The sequence below is a fragment of the Chlamydomonas reinhardtii genome, chromosome 2, assembly GCF_000002595.2.
Source record: "Chlamydomonas reinhardtii strain CC-503 cw92 mt+ chromosome 2, whole genome shotgun sequence".
NCBI lineage: Eukaryota > Viridiplantae > Chlorophyta > Chlorophyceae > Chlamydomonadales > Chlamydomonadaceae > Chlamydomonas > Chlamydomonas reinhardtii.
In genome coordinates, this window is record NC_057005.1 from 6,616,252 (window position 1) to 6,638,176 (window position 21,925).

General features: G+C 63.4%; 1 protein-coding gene across 1 annotated transcript; it reads left to right on the plus strand.

Annotated features, from left to right (window-relative positions):
* Positions 1 to 313: 313 nt before the first annotated feature.
* Positions 314 to 2,075, plus strand: CHLRE_02g117376v5 (uncharacterized protein). Its single transcript, XM_043059996.1, has 3 exons — positions 314 to 810; positions 1,068 to 1,108; positions 1,392 to 2,075. Exons 1-2 carry the CDS (start codon positions 419 to 421, stop codon positions 1,084 to 1,086), a joined length of 411 nt encoding a protein of 136 aa, XP_042927630.1. The 5' UTR covers positions 314 to 418; the 3' UTR covers positions 1,087 to 1,108; positions 1,392 to 2,075.
* The last annotated feature ends 19,850 nt before the right edge of the window (positions 2,076 to 21,925 follow it).

Sequence of the window (21,925 nt, forward strand, 5' to 3'; positions counted from 1 at the left end):
CGTGCGCAGACATGTGTGTGACCCGGTGGTCAGTCGCTATCCAAACTGCCAAGCAACAGGTGCTTTGGTGATGCAAGCAATGTAGTTGCGCAAATGGGACGTTTGAGTGCGTTCAAGTTTGCCTTCGGCCGCGCCGCAACCTGCACCCATTTTGCCTCATTTGCGCGTTCTGATGTGAATGCCCCGCAAGCGCCACGAGTCAGATCGAAAGGCTCTTTAATAAAGCAGCGTCCAGATGCCTGCGTCCAAGGAAACCATGTGTCACCAGCAGGGACACAACCCTCACCAAAATGGGCCACAGCCCTGCACGGCCCTCGCTCAAGTGCCCGAACACGACGTACGTGACTTTGGCTGGACCTCCATCGGAAACGCCGCACGCGTTAGGCTTAGGAGGGCGCGGAGGCACAAACTGAAAGAAATGTCTGCTGGGCCGAGCTCCAGCTCGGCGGCTGGTAGCTCAGCAAGCTCATTGGACCGGGACACTAATAGGCGCCTGCTCGCCCAGCTCCAAGGGCTCTTGGCGGAAAATCTTCAGCTGCGCCAGCGTAGCGCGCAGCTGGACCATCGTATCGCACAGCTGGACCAGCGTCAAGCGCAGCTGGAAGCTGCGCTAGGCCTCCAGGCGAACCCAGTAGAGCTGCCGCCCGTGGAAGCTCCAGCCCCGGAGGTGCCGGCCGTGGAAGCTCCGGCCCCGGAGGTGCCGGCCGCGGAAGCGGAGGTTCCGGCCGCGGAGGTTCCGGCCGCGGAAGCGGAGGTTCCGGCCGCGAAGGTGCCCGCCGCGGAGGTGCGGCGGCGCCGAGGCCTCCTGCGGTATGTATGCGGGGCGGCGCTGTGCGCCGTGCGGTGGTGGGGCAGGACGCGGGGCGGCGGGCACGCGGTGCTATAAGGGGTAGGTTCTGTGGGGGGCTCAGCCCAAAAACAGCGATGGGGTGGAGGACAGGTGCCGAAAAGACGGCCAATTTGTGGCGCGAGGCACACCAACGGTACAATGTCCCCCACGACGGGAGCGCCGACGGCCCGACGCCACATCCTCCTAAACGAAACGTCTGCCTTTGCTCAACCCACAGGTTCTGCGGGTGCTTCTAGGCCCTATGGCGAGAACATGCAGGTGAGAACACCCTGGGCAGTGTGGACAGAGCGGCTTAGGCATGGCCATCGCCGGTCTGTCCGAACCCTCACGTCCTCCTGCTCAAATCCAACCTCGCACCAGCGCTGCATGACCGTGCACCATGCGTCACAGCCGTCACAGCCGCCGTCACACCCGCTCAGCCAGCTCAGCCGTCTCAGTCAGCTCAGTCAGCCCGGCCTCGGTCCCGAATCGTGGCTAGGCTGCCCGCCCTTGCCACGGCACCTGCTCCCTATTCCCCGGCCCCCCGCCGCCGTTGCTGCAGGAGCCGGATGTTGCACGCCGCGCTGACATCGCGGGCCTGCATCCTGACACCAGCTGGCGGAGCTGCCCAGGCCGGCGGCGCTTAGCCGGCCCGTAGCCCCCGCCGCCGCCGTCGCGGCTGACGGTGGCGGCGGCGGGGGCGGGGAGGCCGCCGGCGTGGGCTGATGGGGCGGTGTTGCAGGAGGAGATGCCCGCAGCAGTGGCTGCGGGGGGCAACCGGACGGCGATGTCTGTCTGTGGGTAGCCCCCTGACACCTGCACTTGGACGTAGCAGGCCGCGGGGGGCCGGTGCGTCGCAACAACGGATTGAGTTTGTGTGTCCGGGTGCAGGCACCTCCCGGGCAGCGAGGGCAGCAGCGAGGGCGGTGAGGAGGAGGAGGGCAGCAGCGAGGGCGGTGAGGAGGAGGGGGGCAGCAGCGAGGGCGGTGAGGAGGAGGAGGAGGGTTCAGGCAGCTTGGCGGCCCCACCTTGCCGGAGCAAGGCAAGCCCTGGCCCGACAGCCGGAGCGGGCAGGCTGGCGGCCTTGCCAGGGTCGTGACTGTGAGGCTGTGAGGCTGTGGGGCTGCGCGAGCTCGGACTGGACTTGACTGGACTTTATGGGCAATACTAAAACTGGCAACTTGGCGATGGACATGCCAGTTCTGCCGTGTTCGGCTGATTGAGCCTGGTCTCGGACCTCAATCAGCTCAATCAACCAGGCTCAATCAGCCAAACACGGCAGAACTGACATGTCCTCAGTCTCAGACCTCAATCAGCTCTATGGGCAATACTAAAACTGGCAACTTGGCGCTGGACATGCCAGTTCTGCCGTGTTCGGCTGATTGAGCCTGGTCTCAGACCTGAATCAGCTCAACCAACCAGGCTCAATCAGCCAAACACGGCAGAACTGACATGTCCATCGCGAAGTTGCCAGTTTTAGTATTGCCCATAGAGCTGATTGAGGTCTGAGACTGAGGCCAGGGTGTGGGCGGCCCCAAAGGTGGTGATGGGGGTAATTGGTGGTGGTGGTACCTGGCGCAAACCTATCTCTGTGTCTGAGCAGGTGTGTGCGAAGTGCGGACGGCGCTTGCTTGGTAACGGGCAGCGCTGCCTAGAAGTTGTGATTCCGTTTGGTGGCTCGCGTGCCCGCGACGTCCAAGTGTGCCAGCACTGCGGGACTGTGTGGGTAAGTGGGATGGCAGGTTTGGGGCGGCAGGTCGGTTTGGAGATGATGACACGGGATGACACGGGATGACACAGGGCGGTTTGAAGATGATACGGGGTGACACAAGGGATGACACACGCCCTGTTTGCATGTTGAACTGCAGGGCCGCGACGCCAACTCGGCTACAAACATGCGGCACGCGCTGATGGAGATGCTGCTTGGCAAACCGCGGCCTGCAGCCCTGCGACCTGCTGGCGGCGGTGGCGGTGCAGGGCCTGGCGGCAGCGGTGGCGGTGGCGGTGGCGGCGGTGCAGGGCCTGGAGACGGCGGTGGCGGCGGTGGTGGCACCGCGCCTACCGGCGGCAACAGCAGCGGCCACGGCGTTGGGCCCGGTGGTGGCGGCGGCACGGGCGGCCCTGGGCCCAGCGGCAGTGGCGGCGCGCATATTCGGAGCAGAGGGGGCGGGCAAGGCCACGTGGAGGAGGACAGCGCGGCGCCGCCTTCAAAGCGGCGCCGGCGCGCAGGTTGAGACCTGCCGGTGTTGTCTGGTTAGCGACCTGTGCTGACGAGGATGGCGTAGCGGGCAGTCAGCTGCAGCGGCAAGGGTGTTGAGAGGTTTTCCTTGCTGTCTGGTTGGCCTGCTGCCTGCTGCACTAGTGCTTGATAGCTGGGCGCGACTGGGCACATATGGCGGGCGGTGCCTGTACAAACCGACCCCGGCTATGTCCGGGAGATGAGGCTAGTATCGGAACCTTCGGCCTCAGACGGAGGACGTGGCGTGGGCTCAGCCCACTTTTCCCTTGCGAGGGAGAGCCACCTTTTCTTGTTGATTCTGGTACGGGGGGTTAGAAAGCTCAGGTTCTTACCCCATGCTCAAAATTACAGAGCTTTAGGAGAGCATTATGCACGTGCTTTTAGTTCAGTCAGGGGGTGCCTGGTGAGGTAGTTCTGGGCCGCCAAAGTTGGGGGGCCGGTCGTCGTCCTGGGTAAAAGGGGGATCCATTCTCGAAAGTTGGGGCGGGCGCATCTTTGCAGCGGGCTCATCTTTTCATTTTATTACAGGTGCGCCACGTAATATTAGAAATTGTAGAAAAATAGGCAGCAGGGGGTCCGCCGGGTTTCGGCAGCCCATCCTGGCGGATTTCGGGAAGCGCCCCACAAGCAGAACTAGGGGCCACACGCAGCAGTACGAGGCTCATATGTGAACGTTATGACGTAACAAGCACAAACAAAGCGTGGGAGGGGTAAGTTGCGCGTCCGGGCGTGGACATGTCGGGACGTGTCTTCACATCCAACACATGCGCACTGACACAGCTGGGCTCTGAAGCGCTGGTGCGCATGACTTCACGTGTAACAAGGCTGCCGATGCGCATTGTCCATTCGTCACGCGGCAGAGAGTTGAGCCCGGGGTGGGCTGGGTCGAGGGGATTTCCATAGATAGCAGGATCCCGCCCGTGACCGAAGTCTCAGAGTAGGACCGCTGATGGCACGGAGTGATAGTGCTCGTTAAGAGGAGTCGATTGACACCACTTTGGTATAAAATGGAGGGGTTGGCTCGCCCCCCGAAGGGGGGCGACAGCCTTAGTCCTCGACCAGAACCATACATTAGGGTTGTTCTCTGTTTTTCGATTTGACTGTATGCAAGTAGCGGCAGCTTAGGTGTATTTGCCAAGCCAAGAAACCTTTGAAAACATGCAACACAGAAAAACTGGTAGAAAACGCGCTCCTCCAAGGCCAAGTCCAAGGCCTGTCAGGCCTGTGGAGCCATCAGCATAGCCGAGCGACGCCAAAGGCAAGAAGCCACAAGCCTAGCCAAAGCCAAAGCCGAAGAATGTCGCCTTGCCCTCGACTGGACGACGTGCTCACTGCAAATGTGCCGCAACCGTGCTGCTGCGATGCGCCTGAACCTCGCCCCCAGCCCCCACCATAGCCGACGTCGCATAGCAAGTGCAATGCACGCACAGGCAAGGGCAGGAAGCGCAGGGCGCAAGGCGCCGAGGCGACCCAGCGGAGCGATGTTGCCCGTGGGCCGCCGCACCGCCGCCGCCGACGGGGCGTGTGGAGGCGTGGAGCCGCAACCGTGCTGCTGCCACGCGCCTGAACCTCGCCCCCGGCCCCTACCATAGCCAACGTGGCATAGATGACAAGTGCACGGCACGCACAGGCAAGGGCAGGAAGCGCAGCGCGAGCGCGGAAGTGCAAGGCCGAGGCGACCCAGCAGAGCGATGTTGCCCGTGTAGCCCGTGGGCTGCCGCCGCCGCCGCCGGGGCGTGTGAAGCCACAACCGTGCTGCTGCAATGCGCCTGAATCTCGCGTCCAGCCCCCACCATAGCTGACGTCGCACAGCAAGTGCAGTGCATGCACAGGCAAGGGCAGGAAGCGCAGCACCAGCGCCAGGGCGTGTCAGCATCCAGATTTGTACCCACCCAAAACACACGCACTAACTTGGATTTCCGCCCCCCCGTCACGCCTACCAGCTCAGCACGCTGTAACTTGCCCCGCTTGAATGCTCTGGTGCACGTCTGTCAATCCAGTGATCGCTATCCAACACCTTGCGCTCACAGCCAGCCTCGGCTACACGCCCCTAGCGCTGAAGCCTCACCTACGCACTCCCCTCAAGCGAACAATCCGCACAAAGGGCGAGCCATCGCGCTGCGGAGCGGGGAGGTTTTAACCCCTGAACAACAAGGTAAATGCCGGTTGCTTAGAGCTCTACGCATGGTCTTACACGTGCGACACGCCTGTGCTTTACCTAACGCAAGCTGCCATCCGGCACTGTGTGCGTCCCGCCCGATACTGTGCGCGTCCCGCACGGCACATAAAATATAGTGCGTGCGCGGTAAGCCGCGGCAGCCCGTGCAACCTCCGGGCGCGGCGTGTAGCCTTGCACGCACCCCTGGGCTGGGCGCCCCCAGCGCGCGTCCGTGTGCGAGCTGTCTTGCCATGGCGTGATGCTGATGACTGCACTGCATGTATCCAGAGGGGACTGGAGGGGTGGGGGTAGAAGTGGGATGCAGGCGAGGGGAGGGGCGGGCTCAGGAAGTGCACGCATGGCACGGACCGTGCACCGTGCCACGGCCCGACGTGCGACGCGTTGGTGGGGGCGCTTGCGAGCGCTGCGAGAAATTAGATATACTGCAGCATATGTAAGGCACATGAATAACTGGGCAAGCTGCACTTGGTCACGCTTCAGGAGTTGTTTTCGCAATTTACGCGCGGCCGACCTGGTCGCGAGCCGCTGAGGGTCAGGCTAAAAGTCGGCACTTTCCTGGCGTCGGTTCCTCCATTTGTGTATGTGCATATAGCTGGGTCCAAATGACCGCAAACAAGCTGCCTTGAAGTGGGGGTAGGCCGAATCCTGACGAAATGCGGACCCGGCAAACATGTCGCCATGCCCACCCACGCGCCAGGTATGCGCCTCGGGCCCGGCCAGGGAGCTCCTAGCACGCCGGCATGGACACGCGTATGAAGTAAGCAGGCATGGGCATTTGTGCGACCGCCGCGCGGGCGCTGGGCCCGTCTGTGCGCCCTGCGTCGTGTGGGGTGGCCGGGCGCCCGGCCACCGTGTGGCCCGGCCGTGTTGCTTCCTGGCGGCCTGAGCGCCGGTATTGCATGCTATCTACGGGGGCTTATCATGGCCAGCCGTGCAGGGACGGCACACAGGCGCCAAGGCACGCAAGTGGCCTATACCCCAATGCCGCTGGCACACGCTGTCAAAGGCCCCCCATAAACCCGGCATGCCCCCGCACGCGCTCTGTCCGCCCCGACCCCTCGCGCCGCCCCACGTGACCTGCAAGGCTCCAGGTATCATCTGAAGCGGGGCGGCAGCACGCCTGAAGCCAAGGACACGCCGGGGCCGGGACTGAGGATGCCTTGCACCTACGCCTGAGGCGCCGGCGGGAGATAAGCAGTACGGGCGGGCGCGTGTCGGCGGCCCTAGGTTGCCCAGAGCCGCCTGCACTGCAATGCACACACTCTATGATACGCATCTGCGCCATGGCGGCATGCGCGATCAGCCGCGGCCTCCCGTGCAAGCTCCGGGCGCGGTGTGTAGCCTTGCACGCACCCCTGGGCTGGGCGCCCCCAGCGCGCGTCCGTGTGCGAGCTGTCTTGCCATGGCGTGATGCTGATGACTGCACTGCATGTATCCAGAGGGGACTGGAGGGGTGAGGGTAGAAGTGGGATGCAGGCGAGGGGAGGGGCGGGCTCAGGAAGCAGTCGGCGGCAGGGGAGGCAAGGGCGGCAAGGGCGGCACGGGCAAGCCAAAGATGTGCCAAGTGTGCACAGCGCGCCTGCAGCGCACAGTGCCCCGGCGGCAGGGGTCGTGTCTTGTTTTGGGGGTAATGTCTAGCTCCAGACAAAAACGGCCGGGTGGCCGCCGTCTTTTGTCTGGGCACATGGCGGTTTGGGGGCTTCTCCACAGGGGGGGGGTAGGAACGAACTTTTTTGACCCCATGCCACAAAACCTCCCGGACCCCCCGACCGACCGACCGACCGACCCCCCCTGCCGTACGACCCCCCGAAACCCCCTCAGAACCCCTTAGTTTTTTGTCAGGTTGGTGCCAATCGACTGCTCTCGGTGAGCTCTATCGCTATGTACAATGATCCGCCTTGGGAACACACTTTGGCCGACCGACATGTGGACATGTAGACATGTCCAACCGTCTGCCGACAAGTATCCTGATAGACTGGCCTGCTATGCAACGGCTTATTCCGATGTTACTTGATAGTGCGAAATGTGCTGACAAGTTCACCATGCAAAACCCGGCCGGCACCGGCTTGTCCCTGACCAGTTCCCCAGGCATCTCCCGAGATGCCGACATGCCGCTCCCCAAACTGCCCCAAACTATGCACGTGTGCTGAGCCTGGGGTATACCTACGCACGCATCGTGGAGCTGCACCCATTGCGCCGCGTGTTGCAGGACAGAAGCGCTAGGAACAAAACTTGGCACGAACCTGTGCAAAACTTCGTGGGACCCCAGACCGACCGACCGACCGACAACTTTGAGGGGCCATAACTTTGCATCCAGAAACCCATTTTCAATTTTGAAAGCGGATTCGTGATTTTCTCGTTGAGCTCTAGTAATTTGAGGCATGGGGTCTGTTTCGGAAGATTCTACCCCCCCCCTGTTCTCCATACGAATTGAGACAAAACCCGCCCCAAACCCGGGCCAACAAAGTCTCGCCCGCCCCAGACATTAGCCCCCGGGAGCAATGTCTAGGAAACGGCCAAAATGGCCAACCAATTAATGTCTGGAGACATTAAGATAGGAGCCCTGCCCGGCGGCTCGGCACAGATTGCACGTGTGTTGGGAACAAGAAGTAGCGGAAGGGATGAGGGGTGGAGGGTCAGTGCCGACGGTGCACGGTGCGAGGTAACGGGGCGCAGCAGGGTTGAAGTGCGCGGGGGTGCTAGTTTGGGTGTGCTGGTATGCTGCGATGCGTGTGCTGCGGCAGATAATGAGAGTAAAAGCGCGGTGGTGGAGTGGGGTGGGGGAGAAGCGTGGAGGGGTCCTTGGGTCGTCGGGTGCTTTCGATTTGCCGAATGCCGTGCGCAGACATGTGTGTGACCCGGTGGTCAGTCGCTATCCAAACTGCCAAGCAACAGGTGCTTTGGTGATGCAAGCAATGTAGTTGCGCAAATGGGACGTTTGAGTGCGTTCAAATTTGCCTTCGGCCGCGCCGCAACCTGCACCCATTTTGCCTCATTTGCGCGTTCTGATGTGAATGCCCCGCAAGCGCCACGAGTCAGATCGAAAGGCTCTTTAATAAAGCAGCGTCCAGATGCCTGCGTCCAAGGAAACCATGTGTCACCAGCAGGGACACAACCCTCACCAAAATGGGCCACAGCCCTGCACGGCCCTCGCTCAAGTGCCCGAACACGACGTACGTGACTTTGGCTGGACCTCCATCGGAAACGCCGCACGCGTTAGGCTTAGGAGGGCACGGAGGCACAAACTGAAAGAAATGTCTGCTGGGCCGAGCTCCAGCTCGGCGGCTGGTAGCTCAGCAAGCTCATTGGACCGGGACACTAATAGGCGCCTGCTCGCCCAGCTTCAAGGGCTCTTGGCGGAAAATCTTCAGCTGCGCCAGCGTAACCCGCAGCTGGACCAGCGTCAAGCGCAGCAGGACCAGCGTATCGCGCAGCAGGACCAGCGTATCGCGCAGCAGGACCAGCGTATCGCGCAGCTGGAAGCTGCGCTAGGCCTCCAGGCGAACCCAGTAGAGCTGCCGGCCGTGGAAGCTCCGGCCCCGGAGGTGCCGGCCGGGGAAGCTCCGGCCGCGGAGGTGCCGGCCCCGGAGGTGCTGGCCGGGGAAGTGCCGGCCGCGGAAGCGGAGGTTCCGGCCGCGAAGGTGCCCGCCGCGGAGGTGCGGCGGCGCCGAGGCCTCCTGCGGTATGTATGCGGGGTGGCGCTTTGTGTCGTGCGGTGGTGGGGCAGCACGCGGGGCGGCGGGCGCTCGGTGCTATAAGGGGTAGGTTCTGTGGGGGCTCAGCCCAAAAACAGCGATGGGGTGGAGGACAGGTGCCGAAATGGTGGCCAGTCTGTAGAGCGAGCCACACCAACGGTACAATGTCTCCCTCGACGGGAGCGCCGACGGCCCGACGCCACCTCCTCCTAAACGAAACGTCTGCCTTTGCTCAACCCACAGGTTCTGCCGGTGCTTCTAGGCCCTATGGCGAGAACATGCAGGTGAGAACACCCTGGGCAGTGTGGACAGAGCGGCTTAGGCATGGCCATCGCCGGTCTGTCCGAACCCTCACGTCCTCCTGCTCAAATCCAACCTCGCACCAGCGCTGCATGACCGTGCACCATGCGTCACAGCCGTCACAGCCGCCGTCACACCCGCTCAGCTCAGTCAGCCCGGCCTCGGTCCCGAATCGTGGCTAGGCTGCCCGCCCTTGCCACGGCACCTGCTCCCTATTCCCCGGCCCCCCGCCCCCGTTGTTGCAGGAGCCGGATGTTGCACGCCGCGTTGACATCGCGGGCCTGCATCCTGACGCCAGCTGGCGGAGCTGCCCAGGCCGGCGGCGCTTAGCCGGCCCGTAGCCCCCGCCGCCACCGTCGCGGCTGACGGCGGCGGCGGCGGGGGCGGGGAGACCGCCGGCGTGGGCTGATGGGGCGGTGTTGCAGGAGGAGATGCCCGCAGCAGTGGCTGCGGGGGGCAACCGGGCGGCGATTTCCGTCTGTGGATAGCCCCCTGACACCTGCACTTGGACGTAGCAGGCCGCGGGGGGTCCGTGCGTCGCAACAACGGATTGAGTTTGTGTGTCCGGGTGCAGGCACCTCCCGGGCAGCGAGGGCAGTGAGGAGGAGGAGGGCAGCAGCGAGGGCAGTGAGGAGGAGGGGGGCAGCAGCGAGGGCGGTGATGATGATGAGGAGGGTTCAGGCGGCTTGACGGTCCCACCTTGGAAACAGTGCTGGAACTAGGCAAGCCCTGGCCCGACAGCCGGAGTGGGCAGGCTGGCGGCCTTGCCAGGGTCGTGACTGTGAGGCTGTGAGGCTGCGTAAGCTTGGACTGGACTTGACTGGCCTTTATGGGCAGTACTGAAACTGGCAACTTGGCGATGGACATGCCAGTTCTGCCGTGTTTGGCTGATTGAGCTGATTGAGGTCTGAGACCAGGCTCAATCAGCCGAACACGGCAGAACTGACATTGTGACATGTCCATCGCCAAGTTGCCAGTTTTAGTATTGCCCATAGAGCTGATTGAGGTCTGAGACTGAGGCCAGGGTGTGGGCGGCCCCAAAGGTGGTGATGGGGGTGATTGGTGGTGACCAGGGTGTGGCGGTTGTCCTCTGGGATCGGGCTCGGCCCTTTTCGAAGACGTTCCTGCTTGTGGGCGCACGGTAACGATTTGCATGTTGCTTGAACTAGCCCAACATAATACAGCAGCGGGCTCCGGCAGCCAGCACCCATCTGTACCACTGCCAGGTTAGCGTTGCGTGCTGCCTGATTTGCGTGTGCGCTGTTTGTGTGCTGTGTTTGGGCAGTTGCCTAGGCCAGGTAGCTGGATTTAAAAACCTCTTCACATCCAACACATGCGCACTGACACAGCTGGGCTCTGAAGCGCTGGTGCGCATGACTTCACGTGTAACAAAGCTGCCGATGCGCATTGTCCATTCGCCACGCGGCAGAGAGTTGAGCCCGGGGTGGGCTGGGTCGAGGGGATTTCCATAGATAGCAGGATCCCGCCCGTGACCAAAGTCTCAGAATAGGACCGCTGATGGCACGGAGTGATAGTGCTCGTTAAGAGGAGTCGATTGACACCACTTTGGTATAAAATGGAGGGGTTTTAACCCCTGAACCACAAGGTTTTGTCCGTGGGGGGTCGGTCGTTCCCTCAAGGGGGGTCCTGGGGGATTTCGGGGCATGGGGTCTGGCACTTTGTTTCCTATACCCCCCCTGGCTGGTAAGACCTCTTGTTGGTTAAACGCTTATTACCACCGGCCTTGTCTAGGCGCAGCGGGGTTCTGTCTGTGAAATCGCTAACCAGCAAGCCGTACCAGAGAGCTCGAGACAGAACAACTTGTATCGAGCTAGTGAACACCCAAACAATGGCGCCCCAAGGGGGAATCGCCTCATCCGGATAAACAAACCCGTAGCGGCGCCATAACGGCATCTACGAGCTGCGCCCCAACGTACTTCACACCCATAAGGCGCAACCAAGTAAGGCTAGCAATGACTCAGCCTTGTACCTTTCGGAGCACGTGAGGCACCCGCTCCGCTCTGACACTGCCCTAAACTCGACAGCCGCAAAAAGCGCAACCTGACCCTGAAGTTATGCAGCTTTCCCGGCACGGTCCATGAGGGGCACGGTGGGTGTGTGTGCGTACCCCCTCATGTCTGCCAGACCACTGCCTCCTAAGGCGTCGTGGCTGGGGGGGGGGGGAGAACCAACGGGGACGCCGGCAGACCGGACCCAATGGTCGGAGACAGGGCTCCTATCTTAATGTCTCCAGACATTAATTGGCCATTGTGGCCATTTCCTAGACATTCCTCCCGAGGGCTAATGTCTGGGGCGAGACTTTAATGGCCCGGGTTTGGGGCGGGTTTTGTCCGAATTCCTATGGAGAAGCCCCCAAACCGCCATGTGCCCAGACAAAAGACGGCGGCTACCCGGCCGTTTTTGTCTGGAGCTAGACATCACCCCGAAAACAAGATACGACCCCTGGTCGGAGTGACACGGATCTTTTTAGTGTAAGCTTTATGCGTGCTCTTCAACTTAGCGCCTACTTTCAGCAGTCTCGGCGTCTTTCCGATACGCTGTTGACTGGGGGGAAGTCCCGCGTAGGCACCACTATAAGGACGGGGTTGTGCGTTATGGCATGTGTTAAGCAGGGGGGGGGGTAGAAAGCTCAGATTCTTACCCCATGCTCAAAATTACAGAGCTTTAGGAGAGCATTATGCACGTACTTTTAGTTTAGTCAGGGGGTGCCTGGTGAGGTAGTTCTGGGCCGCCAAAGTTGGGGGGTCGGTCCTCGTCCCTGGGGGTCCGTCGGGTTTCGGGAGCCCATCCTGGCGGATTTCGGGAAGCGCCCCACAAGCAGAACTAGGGGCCAAACGCAGCAGTACGAGGCTCATATGTGCACGTTATGACGTAATAAGCACAAACAAAGCGTGGGAGGGCTAAGTTGCGCGTCCGGGCGTGGACATGTCGGGACATGTCTCCACATTCAGCACATGCGCACTGACACAGCTGGGCTCTGAAGCGCTGGTGTGCACGAGTTCACGTCTAACAATGCTGCCGATGCCGATTGTCCATTCGTCACGCGGCAGAGAGTTGAGCGCGGGGTGGTCTGGGTCGAGGGGATTTCCATGGATAGGATCCCGCCGGTGACCGAAGTCTCAGAACAGGACCGCTGATGGCACGGAGTGATAGTGCTCGTTAAGAGGAGTCGATTGACACCACTTTGGTATTAAATGGAGGGGTTTTAACCCCTGAACAACAAGGTTTTGTCCGTCGGGGGGTCGGTCGTTCCCTCAAGGGGGGTCCTGGGGGATTTCGGGGCATGGGGTCTGGCACTTTGTTTCCTAACCCCCCCCCCCCTGCGTTAAGCATGGAAATCCGCATGCGGCAAGCACGAAAAGTGCGTGCGGTACTCAGGAGGAAGCACACCGCTCGCATGCGTAAAAGGACAAGCATGATTAAGCACAAAAAAGGAAAATGCCGGTTGCTTAGAGCTCTACGCATGGTCTCACGCGTGCGACACGCCTGTGCTTTACCTAACGCAAGCTGCCACCCGGCGCTGTGTGCGTCCCGCCCGATACTGTGCGCGTCCCGCACGGCACATAAAATATAGTGCGTGCGCGATCAGCCGCGGCAACCCCTGCCAGCTCCGGGCGCGGCGTGTAGCCTTTGCCCGCACCCCTGGGCTGGGCGCCCCCAGCGCGCGTCCGTGTGCGAGCTGTCTTGCCATGGCGTGATGCTGATGACTGCACTGCATGTATCCAGAGGGGACTGGAGGGGTGGGGGTAGAAGTGGGATGCAGGGGAGGGGAGGTGCGGGCTCAGGAAGTGCACGCATGGCACGGACCGGGCACCGTGCCACGGCCCGACGTGCGACGCGTTGGTGGGGGCGCTTGCGAGCGCTGCGAGAAATTAGATATACTGCAGTATATGTAAGGCACATGAATAACTGGGCAAGCTGCACTTGGTCACGCTTCAGGAGTTGTTTTCGCAATTTACGCGCGGCCGACCTGGTCGCGAGCCGCTGAGGGTCCGGCTAAAAGTCGGCACTTTCCTGGCGTCGGTTCCTCCATTTGTGTATGTGCATATAGCTGGGTCCAAATGACCGCAAACAAGCTGCCTTGAAGTGGGGGTAGGCCGAATCCTAACGAAATGCGGACCCGGCAAACATGTCGCCATGCCCACCCACGCGCCAGGTATGCGCCTCGGGCCCGGCCAGGGAGCTCCTAGCACGCCGGCATGGACACGCGTATGAAGTAAGCAGGCATGGGCATTTGTGCGACCGCCGCGCGGGCGCTGGGCCCGTCTGTGGGCCCTGCGTCGTGTCGGGTGGCCGGGCGCCCGGCCACCGTGTGGCCCGGCCGTGTTGCTTCCTGGCGGCCTGAGCGCCGGTGTTGCATGCTATCTACGGGGGCTTATCATGGCCAGCCGTGCAGGGACGGCACACAGGCGCCAAGGCACGCAAGTGGCCCATACCCCAATGCCGCTGGCACACGCTGTCAAAGGCCCCCCATAAACCCGGCATGCCCCCGCACGCGCTCTGTCCGCCCCGACCCCTCGCGCCGCCCCACGTGACCTGCAAGGCTCCAGGTATCATCTGAAGCGGGGCGGCAGCACGCCTGAAGCCAAGGACACGCCGGCGCCGGGACTGAGGATGCCTTGCACGTACGCCTGAGGCGCCGGCGGGAGATAAGCAGTACGGGCGGGCGCGTGTCGGCGGCCCTAGGCTGCCCAGAGCCGCCTGCAATGCAATGCACACACTCTATGATACGCATCTGCGCCATGGCGGCATGCGCGATCAGTCGCGGCCTCCCGTGCAAGCTCCGGGCGCGGTGTGTAGCCTTGCACGCACCCCTGGGCTGGGCGCCCCCAGCGCGCGTCCGTGTGCGAGCTGTCTTGCCATGGCGTGATGCTGATGACTGCACTGCATGTATCCAGAGGGGACTGGAGGGGTGGGGGTAGAAGTGGGATGCAGGGGAGGGGCGCGGCGGGCTCAGGAAGTGCACGCATGGCACGGACCGTGCACCGTGCCACGGCCCGACGTGCGACGCGTTGGTGGGGGCGCTTGCGAACGCTGCGAGAAATTAGATATACTGCAGTATATGTAAGGCACATGAATAACTGGGCAAGCTGCACTTGGTCACGCTTCAGGAGTTGTTTTCGCAATTTACGCGCGGCCGACCTGGTCGCGAGCCGCTGAGGGTCCGGCTAAAAGTCGGCACTTTCCTGGCGTCGGTTCCTCCATTTGTGTATGTGCATATAGCTGGGTCCAAATGACCGCAAACAAGCTGCCTTGAAGTGGGGGTAGGCCGAATCCTAACGAAATGCGGACCCGGCAAACATGCCGCCATGCCCACCCACGCGCCAGGTATGCGCCTCGGGCCCGGCCAGGGAGCTCCTAGCACGCCGGCATGGACACGCGTATGAAGTAAGCAGGCATGGGCATTTGTGCGACCGCCGCGCGGGCGCTGGGCCCGTCTGTGGGCCCTGCGTCGTGTGGGGTGGCCGGGCGCCCGGCCACCGTGTGGCCCGGCCGTGTTGCTTCCTGGCGGCTTGAGTGCCGGTGTTGCATGCTATCTACGGGGGCTTACCATGGCCAGCCGGGCAGGGACGACGCACAGGCGCCAAGGCACGCAAGTGGCCCATACCCCAATGCCGCTGGCACACGCTGTCAAAGGCCCCCCATAAACCCGGCATGCCCCCGCACGCGCTCTGTCCGCCCCGACCCCTCGCGCCGCCCCACGTGACCTGCAAGGCTCCAGGTATCATCTGAAGCGGGGCGGCAGCACGCCTGAAGCCAAGGACACGCCGGCGCCGGGACTGAGGATGCCTTGCACGTACGCCTGAGGCGCCGGCGGGAGATAAGCAGTACGGGCGGGCGCGTGTCGGCGGCCCTAGGCTGCCCAGAGCCGCCTGCAATGCAATGCACACACTCTATGATACGCATCTGCGCCATGGCGGCATGCGCGATCAGTCGCGGCCTCCCGTGCAAGCTCCGGGCGCGGTGTGTAGCCTTGCACGCACCCCTGGGCTGGGCGCCCCCAGCGCGCGTCCGTGTGCGAGCTGTCTTGCCATGGCGTGATGCTGATGACTGCACTGCATGTATCCAGAGGGGACTGGAGGGGTGGGGGTAGAAATGGGATGCAGGGGAGGGGCGCGGCGGGCTCAGGAAGTGCACGCATGGCACGGACCGTGCACCGTGCCACGGCCCGACGTGCGACGCGTTGGTGGGGGCGCTTGCGAACGCTGCGAGAAATTAGATATACTGCAGTATATGTAAGGCACATGAATAACTGGGCAAGCTGCACTTGGTCACGCTTCAGGAGTTGTTTTCGCAATTTACGCGCGGCCGACCTGGTCGCGAGCCGCTGAGGGTCCGGCTAAAAGTCGGCACTTTCCTGGCGTCGGTTCCTCCATTTGTGTATGTGCATATAGCTGGGTCCAAATGACCGCAAACAAGCTGCCTTGAAGTGGGGGCAGGCCGAATCCTAACGAAATGCGGACCCGGCAAACATGTCGCCATGCCCACCCACGCGCCAGGTATGCGCCTCGGGCCCGGCCAGGGAGCTCCTAGCACGCCGGCATGGACACGCGTATGAAGTAAGCAGGCATGGGCATTTGTGCGACCGCCGCGCGGGCGCTGGGCCCGTCTGTGGGCCCTGCGTCGTGTGGGGTGGCCGGGCGCCCGGCCACCGTGTGGCCCGGCCGTGTTGCTTCCTGGCGGCTTGAGTGCCGGTGTTGCATGCTATCTACGGGGGCTTACCATGGCCAGCCGGGCAGGGACGACGCACAGGCGCCAAGGCACTCAAGTGGCCCATACCCCAATGCCGCTGGCACACGCTGTCAAAGGCCCCCCATAAACCCGGCATGCCCCCGCACGCGCTCTGTCCGCCCCAACCCCTCGCGCCGCCCCACGTGACCTGCAAGGCTCCAGGTATCATCTGAAGCGGGGCGGCAGCACGCCTGAAGCCAAGGACACGCCGGCGCCGGGACTGAGGATGCCTTGCACGTACGCCTGAGGCGCCGGCGGGAGATAAGCAGTACGGGCGGGCGCGTGTCGGCGGCCCTAGGCTGCCCAGAGCCGCCTGCAATGCAATGCACACACTCTATGATACGCATCTGTGCCATGGCGGCATGCGCGATCAGCCGCGGCAACCCCTGCCAGCTCCGGGCGCGGCGTGTAGCCTTGCACGCACCCTGGGCTGGGCGCCCCCAGCGCGCGTCCGTGTGCGAGCTGTCTTGCCATGGCGTGATGCTGATGACTGCACTGCATGTATCCAGAGGGGACTGGAGGGGTGGGGGTAGAAGTGGGATGCAGGGGAGGGGCGCGGCGGGCTCAGGAAGTGCACGCATGGCACGGACCGTGCACCGTGCCACGGCCCGACGTGCGACGCGTTGGTGGGGGCGCTTGCGAACGCTGCGAGAAATTAGATATACTGCAGTATATGTAAGGCACATGAATAACTGGGCAAGCTGCACTTGGTCACGCTTCAGGAGTTGTTTTCGCAATTTACGCGCGGCCGACCTGGTCGCGAGCCGCTGAGGGTCCGGCTAAAAGTCGGCACTTTCCTGGCGTCGGTTCCTCCATTTGTGTATGTGCATATAGCTGGGTCCAAATGACCGCAAACAAGCTGCCTTGAAGTGGGGGTAGGCCGAATCCTAACGAAACGCGGACCCGGCAAACATGTCGCCATGCCCACCCACGCGCCAGGTATGCGCCTCGGGCCCGGCCAGGGAGCTCCTAGCACGCCGGCATGGACACGCGTATGAAGTTAGCAGGCATGGGCATTTGTGCGACCGCCGCGCGGGCGCTGGGCCCGTCTGTGGGCCCTGCGTCGTGTGGGGTGGCCGGGCGCCCGGCCACCGTGTGGCCCGGCCGTGTTGCTTCCTGGCGGCTTGAGTGCCGGTGTTGCATGCTATCTACGGGGGCTTACCATGGCCAGCCGGGCAGGGACGACGCACAGGCGCCAAGGCACGCAAGTGGCCCATACCCCAATGCCGCTGGCACACGCTGTCAAAGGCCCCCCATAAACCCGGCATGCCCCCGCACGCGCTCTGTCCGCCCCGACCCCTCGCGCCGCCCCACGTGACCTGCAAGGCTCCAGGTATCATCTGAAGTGGGGCGGCAGCACGCCTGAAGCCAAGGACACGCCGGCGCCGGGACTGAGGATGCCTTGCACGTACGCCTGAGGCGCCGGCGGGAGATAAGCAGTACGGGCGGGCGCGTGTCGGCGGCCCTAGGCTGCCCAGAGCCGCCTGCAATGCAATGCACACACTCTATGATACGCATCTGCGCCATGGCGGCATGCGCGATCAGTCGCGGCCTCCCGTGCAAGCTCCGGGCGCGGCGTGTAGCCTTGCACGCACCCTGGGCTGGGCGCCCCCAGCGCGCGTCCGTGTGCGAGCTGTCTTGCCATGGCGTGATGCTGATGACTGCACTGCATGTATCCAGAGGGGACTGGAGGGGTGGGCGTAGAAGTGGGATGCAGGGGAGGGGCGCGGCGGGCTCAGGAAGTGCACGCATGGCACGGACCGGGCACCGTGCCACGGCCCGACGTGCGACGCGTTGGTGGGGGCGCTTGCGAGCGCTGCGAGAAATTAGATATACTGCAGTATATGTAAGGCACATGAATAACTGGGCAAGCTGCACTTGGTCACGCTTCAGGAGTTGTTTTCGCAATTTACGCGCGGCCGACCTGGTCGCGAGCCGCTGAGGGTCCGGCTAAAAGTCGGCACTTTCCTGGCGTCGGTTCCTCCATTTGTGTATGTGCATATAGCTGGGTCCAAATGACCGCAAACAAGCTGCCTTGAAGTGGGGGTAGGCCGAATCCTAACGAAATGCGGACCCGGCAAACATGTCGCCATGCCCACCCACGCGCCAGGTATGCGCCTCGGGCCCGGCCAGGGAGCTCCTAGCACGCCGGCATGGACACGCGTATGAAGTTAGCAGGCATGGGCATTTGTGCGACCGCCGCGCGGGCGCTGGGCCCGTCTGTGGGCCCTGCGTCGTGTGGGGTGGCCGGGCGCCCGGCCACCGTGTGGCCCGGCCGTGTTGCTTCCTGGCGGCTTGAGTGCCGGTGTTGCATGCTATCTACGGGGGCTTACCATGGCCAGCCGTGCAGGGACGACGCACAGGCGCCAAGGCACGCAAGTGGCCCATACCCCAATGCCGCTGGCACACGCTGTCAAAGGCCCCCCATAAACCCGGCATGCCCCCGCACGCGCTCTGTCCGCCCCAACCCCTCGCGCCGCCCCACGTGACCTGCAAGGCTCCAGGTATCATCTGAAGCGGGGCGGCAGCACGCCTGAAGCCAAGGACACGCCGGCGCCGGGACTGAGGATGCCTTGCACGTACGCCTGAGGCGCCGGCGGGAGATAAGCAGTACGGGCGGGCGCGTGTCGGCGGCCCTAGGCTGCCCAGAGCCGCCTGCAATGCAATGCACACACTCTATGATACGCATCTGTGCCATGGCGGCATGCGCGATCAGCCGCGGCAACCCCTGCCAGCTCCGGGCGCGGCGTGTAGCCTTGCACGCACCCTGGGCTGGGCGCCCCCAGCGCGCGTCCGTGTGCGAGCTGTCTTGCCATGGCGTGATGCTGATGACTGCACTGCATGTATCCAGAGGGGACTGGAGGGGTGGGCGTAGAAGTGGGATGCAGGGGAGGGGCGCGGCGGGCTCAGGAAGTGCACGCATGGCACGGACCGGGCACCGTGCCACGGCCCGACGTGCGACGCGTTGGTGGGGGCGCTTGCGAGCGCTGCGAGAAATTAGATATACTGCAGTATATGTAAGGCACATGAATAACTGGGCAAGCTGCACTTGGTCACGCTTCAGGAGTTGTTTTCGCAATTTACGCGCGGCCGACCTGGTCGCGAGCCGCTGAGGGTCAGGCTAAAAGTCAGCACTTTCCTGGCGTCGGTTCCTCCATTTGTGTATGTGCATATAGCTGGGTCCAAATGACCGCAAACAAGCTGCCTTGAAGTGGGGGTAGGCCGAATCCTAACGAAATGCGGACCCGGCAAACATGTCGCCATGCCCACCCACGCGCCAGGTATGCGCCTCGGGCCCGGCCAGGGAGCTCCTAGCACGCCGGCATGGACACGCGTATGAAGTAAGCAGGCATGGGCATTTGTGCGACCGCCGCGCGGGCGCTGGGCCCGTCTGTGGGCCCTGCGTCGTGTGGGGTGGCCGGGCGCCCGGCCACCGTGTGGCCCGGCCGTGTTGCTTCCTGGCGGCCTGAGCGCCGGTACTGCATGCTATCTACATGGGCTTACCATGGCCAGCCGGGCAGGGACGACGCACAGGCGCCAAGGCACGCAAGTGGCCCATACCCCAATGCCGCTGGCACACGCTGTCAAAGGCCCCCCATAAACCCGGCATGCCCCCGCACGCGCTCTGTCCGCCCCGACCCCTCGCGCCGCCCCACGTGACCTGCAAGGCTCCAGGTATCATCTGAAGTGGGGCGGCAGCACGCCTGAAGCCAAGGACACGCCGGCGCCGGGACTGAGGATGCCTTGCACGTACGCCTGAGGCGCCGGCGGGAGATAAGCAGTACGGGCGGGCGCGTGTCGGCGGCCCTAGGCTGCCCAGAGCCGCCTGCAATGCAATGCACACACTCTATGATACGCATCTGCGCCATGGCGGCATGCGCGATCAGTCGCGGCCTCCCGTGCAAGCTCCGGGCGCGGCGTGTAGCCTTGCACGCACCCCTGGGCTGGGCGCCCCCAGCGCGCGTCCGTGTGCGAGCTGTCTTGCCATGGCGTGATGCGGATGACTGCACTGCATGTATCCAGAGGGGACTGGAGGGGTGGGCGTAGAAGTGGGATGCAGGGGAGGGGCGCGGCGGGCTCAGGAAGTGCACGCATGGCACGGACCGGGCACCGTGCCACGGCCCGACGTGCGACGCGTTGGTGGGGGCGCTTGCGAGCGCTGCGAGAAATTAGATATACTGCAGTATATGTAAGGCACATGAATAACTGGGCAAGCTGCACTTGGTCACGCTTCAGGAGTTGTTTTCGCAATTTACGCGCGGCCGACCTGGTCGCGAGCCGCTGAGGGTCCGGCTAAAAGTCGGCACTTTCCTGGCGTCGGTTCCTCCATTTGTGTATGTGCATATAGCTGGGTCCAAATGACCGCAAACAAGCTGCCTTGAAGTGGGGGTAGGCCGAATCCTAACGAAATGCGGACCCGGCAAACATGCCGCCATGCCCACCCACGCGCCAGGTATGCGCCTCGGGCCCGGCCAGGGAGCTCCTAGCACGCCGGCATGGACACGCGTATGAAGTAAGCAGGCATGGGCATTTGTGCGACCGCCGCGCGGGCGCTGGGCCCGTCTGTGGGCCCTGCGTCGTGTGGGGTGGCCGGGCGCCCGGCCACCGTGTGGCCCGGCCGTGTTGCATCCTGGCGGCCTGAGTGCCGGTATTGCATGCTATCTACGGGGGCTTACCATGGCCAGCCGGGCAGGGACGACGCACAGGCGCCAAGGCACGCAAGTGGCCCATACCCCAATGCCGCTGGCACACGCTGTCAAAGGCCCCCCATAAACCCGGCATGCCCCCGCACGCGCTCTGTCCGCCCCGACCCCTCGCGCCGCCCCACGTGACCTGCAAGGCTCCAGGTATCATCTGAAGCGGGGCGGCAGCACGCCTGAAGCCAAGGACACGCCGGCGCCGGGACTGAGGATGCCTTGCACGTACGCCTGAGGCGCCGGCGGGAGATAAGCAGTACGGGCGGGCGCGTGTCGGCGGCCCTAGGCTGCCCAGAGCCGCCTGCAATGCAATGCACACACTCTATGATACGCATCTGCGCCATGGCGGCGTGCGCGATCAGCCGCGGCAACCCCTGCCAGCTCCGGGCGCGGCGTGTAGCCTTGCACGCACCCCTGGGCTGGGCGCCCCCAGCGCGCGTCCGTGTGCGAGCTGTCTTGCCATGGCGTGATGCGGATGACTGCACTGCATGTATCCAGAGGGGACTGGAGGGGTGGGGGTAGAAGTGGGATGCACGGGAGGGGCGCGGCGGGCTCAGGAAGTGCACGCATGGCACGGACCGTGCACCATGCCACGGCCCGACGTGCGACGCGTTGGTGGGGGCGCTTGCGAGCGCTGCGAGAAATTAGATATACTGCAGTATATGTAAGGCACATGAATAACTGGGCAAGCTGCACTTGGTCACGCTTCAGGAGTTGTTTTCGCAATTTACGCGCGGCCGACCTGGTCGCGAGCCGCTGAGGGTCCGGCTAAAAGTCGGCACTTTCCTGGCGTCGGTTCCTCCATTTGTGTATGTGCATATAGCTGGGTCCAAATGACCGCAAACAAGCTGCCTTGAAGTGGGGGTAGGCCGAATCCTAACGAAATGCGGACCCGGCAAACATGCCGCCATGCCCACCCACGCGCCAGGTATGCGCCTCGGGCCCGGCCAGGGAGCTCCTAGCACGCCGGCATGGACACGCGTATGAAGTAAGCAGGCATGGGCATTTGTGCGACCGCCGCGCGGGCGCTGGGCCCGTCTGTGGGCCCTGCGTCGTGTGGGGTGGCCGGGCGCCCGGCCACCGTGTGGCCCGGCCGTGTTGCTTCCTGGCGGCTTGAGTGCCGGTGTTGCATGCTATCTACATGGGCTTACCATGGCCAGCCGTGCAGGGACGGCGCACAGGCGCCAAGGCACGCAAGTGGCCCATACCCCAATTCCGCTGGCACACGCCGTC